This window comes from Oryctolagus cuniculus, chromosome 4 (genome assembly GCF_964237555.1).
Source record: "Oryctolagus cuniculus chromosome 4, mOryCun1.1, whole genome shotgun sequence".
Taxonomy (NCBI): domain Eukaryota; kingdom Metazoa; phylum Chordata; class Mammalia; order Lagomorpha; family Leporidae; genus Oryctolagus; species Oryctolagus cuniculus.
Window position 1 is genome coordinate 150,119,291 of NC_091435.1, and position 6,423 is coordinate 150,125,713.

The window sequence follows — 6,423 nt, forward strand, 5'->3', positions numbered from 1 at the left end:
GGTTTTCCAAATCTCAACATGAGTTCCCTCTTTTGGAAGGGAGGATCTCTCATTTTTATAGTGCTATTCAGAGCCGAGATAAGAGCCAAAATGAAGAACCAAGTTTCTAAAGTTCAAATTAAACTCACATATTTAGTTAACAGTCCAACCTTGAGATTAGCATTCATCAAGAAACAAAGCAGGAAATAAGAATGCAGTGATCCTCTTCAAACCAGAAATATTTTCCTAAGCCGTTGAAGAGAAACCTTAGAAAAGCCTCCAAAACAAAATTTGATTCTAATCCATAATTAAAACGTAGCTACAGTACATGCCCTCTGGTTTCAAAGATCACTCCCCTCACTTTAAGCAGCTTTACTGTTTAAATAGACAAGACTCATCAGGTCAGCTCCTCCATGGCACTTCCTACTCAGAAAGAAGTCTTTCTATTCCAAAGAGCCAGGACACGCTAGGCACGCATCATCCCGAATCCTCACCTGTACATTTGGCCGGTCTGTGTTTTCTGACCACTCACCCGCGTTCCTTCGGCAGGGACATGCAGGAGAGAGACTGCTGAGGTTGCTGCAGGGAAGCAGGTGTTGAGGGACAAGGCCCGGAGAAAGTGGCTCTTGTCTGTACGGCCGGCCCCTTTCCCTCACTTGCTGGGCATGTGGCCCTTTTCTACACCTCTGCTCAGAGACTCTCAGTACATCGTGGGAAGAGCCCCGAGCTGTGAGTTCACAAACTAAATTCTAATCCCTGACACAGATCAGCTGTGTTACCTTGGGCAAATCTCTTAAGCTCTGACACTAGCTCCACACCCGAAAAGTAATAGCCTCCACCGAATTCCCCATAGATTTTACCAGCTTCGGCTTACTTAGGAGATTAACCCCAATTTTCACTATCTCTTGTCCTCACCTGCAAAAGAGTGTCTTAGTCCTTGGAAACCTGCTGGCCACACAGCTTCTTTAGTAATTATAAAGTCCCCTTCATTCAATTACATAAATATATCACTTATGTGCTAGTTTTTTTTTTGTTTTTTTTTTTTTTTGACAGGCAGAGTTAGACAGTGAGAGAAACAGAGAGACAGAGAGAAAGGTCTTCCTTCTGTTGGTTCACCCCCCCAAATGGCTGCTACAGCTGGCGCGCTGCTCGAATCCAAGCCAGGAGCCCGGTGCTTCCTCCTGGTCTCCCATGGGGTGCAGGGCCCAAGCACTTGGGCCATCCTCCACTGCCTTCCCGGGTCACAGCAGAGAGCTGGCCTGGAAGAGGAACAACCGGGACAGAATCTGGTGCCCCAACCGGGACTAGAACCCGGGGTGCCAGCACCGCAGGTGGAGGATTAGCCTAGTGAGCCGCAGTGCTGGCTAGATTTTCGATTGGCACTGAGACTGAAATAGCAAACAAAAGTAATCATGTTTCCTGCATTGGGGTGAAATAAGATTTTCATTTAAAGAAGAAAAGTCTGACTGCTAGAAGGAACGTGAAGTGTAGGGTGGCAAGGGTGAATGCAGGGATGAAGATTAGAAGGCTACTGCAGCAGTCCAAGCCACAGGGGATGGTGTAGCGAGGTGTGCAGGGTGTGTAGGAATTCAATAATTACATTAAAAGTAGAGTTATCCCCGTCTGACTAAACTATGGGGAAGGAGAGGTAGATAAGAAGGAGATGACATGATCACCTCTGGTTTCCAGTTTTGAGCTTTTGCGTTGATTGATGGAGAAACCTGGCAGAAGCAGGACTGCACACGGGGCTTGCTTCACTCTTTCCAGGAGAACCAGAGAAAGCGTTCTCATGGAGCCCGTACAACCTGAGTCTTGAGGCGTAGGGAGTTCCAGGTGGACAAGTCAGAGGCAAAGGAAGGCACTCTAGGTAGGAGTGCACAGAAGTAGAGAAGCAGATGGCATGCCTAGGACCATCTTCCTCAAGGATGTGGAGCAGAACACTGCTGGGGAGTGGCGGTGCTGTGCAGGGCAAGAGGTTATAAGTGGCATGAAGATGCTTTGTGCAATGGCAGCAAATCACTTGGGGTTGTGAACGCTGTCTACCTGTTAATTCTCTCCCATCTTCACCCAGTAGAGTTTCTCAGTTGGCCACTACCATGTTCTAAACACCTCTCTTGAAAGCAAATTTTCCTTCTGAGCAAATGAGCAGCTTTCAGTCCCAGAGGTTTTACAGCTAACAATATATAGCTAGAATTTAATACTATTTTGCCTTTATTAAATTTATTCTTCTACTGAAGGCAAATAGCAAGGGTTTTCCACTTCAAGTAGTGACATGGAAATTTTCTGAATAAATAAGTTTAATAAGGATGATGAAATAAATACAAAGTATAGAAAAATCTTGAGGAGTTAATTATTTAGATGGTAAACACTTACAAAGAGAATTACAACAGAGATATATGACTATCTGAAGGTTTGGAAATTCTAGGAGAAAAATTAGCAGCTTCAAGCATTGCTATCACTACATTGCTTGGAGGCCCACGCATGATAAAATGGATAAAACTTTCAAAACATGAGACGGGAGCTCAGTTCTTTAGCACTTTCTAGCTGGGTGGCCTTGGGCAAGCTCTCTTAAAGTCTCTAAACTTCAATCCTCCACTTCATAATGAGGGTGTGTTTTATAGGAATATTAGGATTAGACACAACAAATGTGCAGGCCCTAACATTGCAAACACTATTAGCCTCCTCTAAAACTTTCCAACAAGCTTTCCAAGGTTAGCCGTGATTGATGCTGACCTAATTTCTCTAATTATGTGAGACAGTAGGTCTGCAGGGCTGTAATTGGTTTTACAAAGGAATCAAATATGCTGTTTTTCTTTCTCTCTCCATTAATTTACATGGGAAGTTAAGCACTCCATGTGATGCCTGTTCCCAGGTCAACCCAGATGGTTGTTAACTGGGGAGGGGGACCAGCTACCCAGTCCAAGTCAGAGGTTTCCAAGTTCAATTAGAATATACTTCTGCTCTTATTTTGTACCACTTTAAAACCCCCACAGACCTGTACAAGCAATAGAGCCGTGTCTCTGAACTCATAATACTGAGAAAAGGAAAATAAAAAGCACTCTGTCCCTAAATGAATGAGACTGGAAGAGGACTGTGAAGCTGCTCACATGGCAAACAGAAAACTCAGAGCACTGTCACTCACTCCCTGGCTGACCACTTCACAACCAGGGCATGCTGAGCCCTGGAAACAGCAGATTTCTCTGCCATGTGACATCTCAACTAAGAAAGAGCCAAACTGGAGCAACCAACTCCCCCAGTCTGCTTGGATTTCCAGCTCTCCTGAAATCATTCGAGTGGGGGCATAAAAGCAGTGGCCTCTCAGTCATAATGATTTTCATTTTGCAAATTATGCCTGGAGTTTTTGGGAAACCCATCATTAGAGGATTTTCCGGCTGCTGATCTTTGCTTTCATTTCCTGGAAGTGTTTGATTATGTGGGTCACCTCATAGCACACAGGAGAGAAAGAAAAAACCAGGACACTGGTAATATCTCCTACACGGTCTCGCACTTCTTGCAACAAACACAATACACAAACGATTGATGACTGTTTTAGTATTCTGTGAGCTATGCATTTGTCCTTTAAGTGTGTATAACCACTGCCTTACTCCCTCCTACACGAACCACTGGATTTAAATAGATCAGATATTGCTTTTTATCCTAACAGTTAGGTACAATCCCCAAAAGCAACTTTCAGAAATGCCTTTTTCATAAATTGTAAAGATCGGATGATATAAACGTTAGGCACTAAAATGAAGGCATGATTTTAAAGAACTAGTAATCATTTTAACAGTTACTCAAATGTTTCTATACCCACATGCTTGTCTCCTACAAGAAATCATAACTTTAATTGTCTAAAAAGAATGAAAACTGTGTTATTCTCTTACCCTACATATTGGAAAAATGACCAACTACTTCTGAAAGATCCTACAGCCCATTACTGATCTGCCCAAGGGTATGACAGTCTACAAAATGTTTCTGTTTTATTTTGCAAATCCTAGTGATAATAACATAACCATAAATAGACACAAGAAGACTAGTACACTGCTAGGGCCTGATACTTTCTTTGTTGAGATATTAATAGCTTCAAAAGTTATATTTGAGACATTCGAAAATTACCAAGGAATCCAACATATAACTCTGATAAAGTAGTTTAGTCCAACTATTCAGAAGAAAGAAAAGCACACGGTTTCCTTGCAGAATCTCAGAATCCCAATGCTCCAGATACAAGTTAATCCCTGTTGCAAGCCTGCCTGCCTGCCTGCCTGCCCTTCTCACTGCTGGCTCTGAAGAGGTAACAGCAGCAGCTGACTGCACTCACGCACGAGCCGGTGAGCAGAAACCAATTCGCTAAAGGAGGCAAAGGCAACACCCAGAAAGAGCGGCCGCTGACATTAAAGACGACAGAAACAAAGGTACCTGGTCTTCAGCTCTCTGGCTTCTCAGCACGGAGAAATACCTCCTAATTGCGTGGAGAGGGTGTTTCTTGAAATACGAGAATTTAGATGGAGGCAGCAAATGATCCATAGCGAGGAAAGCAGAAGGGTCCTTGCCTGCCCCTCTTGGCTAGCAACCATAGGAAACCCAGAAACTTGGAGATTTCTCAGATGCTTGAAGATTTGTTTGTAGCTGGAGCACTTCCCTGCAAGCACGGCAAATGCTCCTCTCCTTGCAGCTTCCTCTCTTGAGTAGAGTTCCTGGTGAAAGTAGACAGCCCAGTGTGAGTGCTGCCTAGAAGCGTCCAGAAACGCCGTGCCCAAAGGCAAAGGAGCCAGGAGGAATTCAGGGGCCGGGCCTCCGAATGCAAATCACCTACCGGTACTGATGCCACTGTCCTATTTCTAGCACCAGCGTTCCGTTGCGAGCTATGTTAATATTAGCTAGCTGGTGACTTTCCATACCCACAGACTCTCGTGAGGTTTAATTTTAATTCTTCTGACAGTTTTTCTAGTTCTTAAAGAGGGCATGACATGTGGTTTTTCCAGTTTCCTTTTAGATTTCTTATCCTCCCAAGCACACATGACAACACTCAGCTGGCCCTAGAGAGTGTTGATTCATTCAGCCACAAGAAGCATTGTTTTAGGGGGAGTTCTAAAAAAATCTAACAAATTACCTTGCCTTTCTTTGTTATTAAGGAATTGGACAGCAGTACTGAAGCTGATTGGTTTACATTGTGATACATTATGCAATATGCCTGGTGACCAGATAGCTTACATTACAATAGCTGCAAATAGATACTGCACTAAGTTAAAAGCCTTCTTTCCTTGAATTCTTATCTCCAATCCACAGGCTGAACTCAGAAGCATCAAATTTCCCCAGGCTTTATTCTGAATGTAAGCAAGAGAAACGTTGTATCTTTACTTTCTAACTATTCTGCAAAAGATCCCTGCTTTTAAAAAAAGAAGAAAATTAAAAAGGAAAAAAAAAAAAAAACTGAAAAGAAGTCTGTGGCCTTAGAGGACATGGAGTTATAAAATCTGAAAGTTCATTTACTTAAACCTCAATAGAGGTCAGAGGGCTTCTAAAACTAGGTCCCCAGATAGGCTTGGCTATTTTATTACCCCTTTTAACATCGCAGTAGCTGGTTCATTTGAAAGGAACACTTGCTCACTTCTGTGAGTCATGTCACAGACTAGATGCGCAGAGACTAAACCCAGAGCTTTGCTTCAGGGTGGAAGGAGAGAGCTGGCCTTTGCCTCTGCAGATGCGGACCAGGGGGCCACATAGAGCTGGGGAAACCACGTTGCAGCCCATGCCGTCCCCCTGCACAGTCTGCCTGCCGCTCCTAGAGGTGGCACCCGCTCCCCGGGAACACACTTGACATCCTAAAGTAGGCTGGGCTGCAAGCCGCCCGGGGCCATCTGTCAGGCTGGCATGGAGCCCACTGGCAAGGTGATCCTCCAGACCCACCAGGGCCAGCCTGGCAATTCCAAGAAGTGTTTGCGTACTGCTGCTGGGGCTGGCTCCTAGGAGGAGGTGCCGCCCTCCTGTCCCCTCTCCAGGTGCAGGGTTCCGTGCTGCCAGGGGCTCTGCGCAGGCTCCTGTGTGTGCCAGAGACAGCTGGCTCTTTTGAGGCCGGGGAGAAGGGTGGTGCTTGTGAACCACCTGAATGCTAAGGGCACAGTGTTGCATGCTCCCCTCCACTCCAGAGCTCAGGAGAACAAGCACTTGGAATCCCACACCCTGGGCCACCTTGAGGCCCTGGAAAGGGGGGTAGTCGAAAGGGTCATTCATATCCACCCTTGAGATCTGCACACTGCTCTTTTTGTTTTTTTTTTTTCTAAAGATGCCCCTTTACCATAGGCAGAAGCCAGCAGCCCACAAACACGCACGGCACAGCTGGCGACCAGAGCCTTTACCCAGTGTACCAAACACAAAGCAGGTGTCCACAAAACAGGTGATCACCTTTTCCTGGGTTAAGAGAATGATCAAAAGAGATGGGGAGGA

At 45.1% G+C, this 6,423-nt stretch overlaps 1 protein-coding gene across 2 annotated transcripts in view; it reads right to left on the reverse strand.

Moving 5' to 3' along the window:
- ATP2C1 (ATPase secretory pathway Ca2+ transporting 1) overlaps nucleotides 1–5,403 on the reverse strand; it is a 132,132-nt gene extending 126,729 nt beyond the window's left edge. The window contains exon 1 of one of the 2 annotated variants that reach the window (XM_008266005.4): nucleotides 4,396–5,403. In XM_008266005.4, coding sequence (XP_008264227.2) covers nucleotides 4,396–4,503 — 108 coding nt within the window. In that variant the 5' untranslated portion in view covers nucleotides 4,504–5,403. Of the gene's footprint in view, nucleotides 1–473; nucleotides 632–4,395 lie in introns of those variants that run through there. The other variant, XM_070072820.1, reaches the window with a different exon arrangement.
- Nucleotides 5,404–6,423: the final 1,020 nt, after the last annotated feature.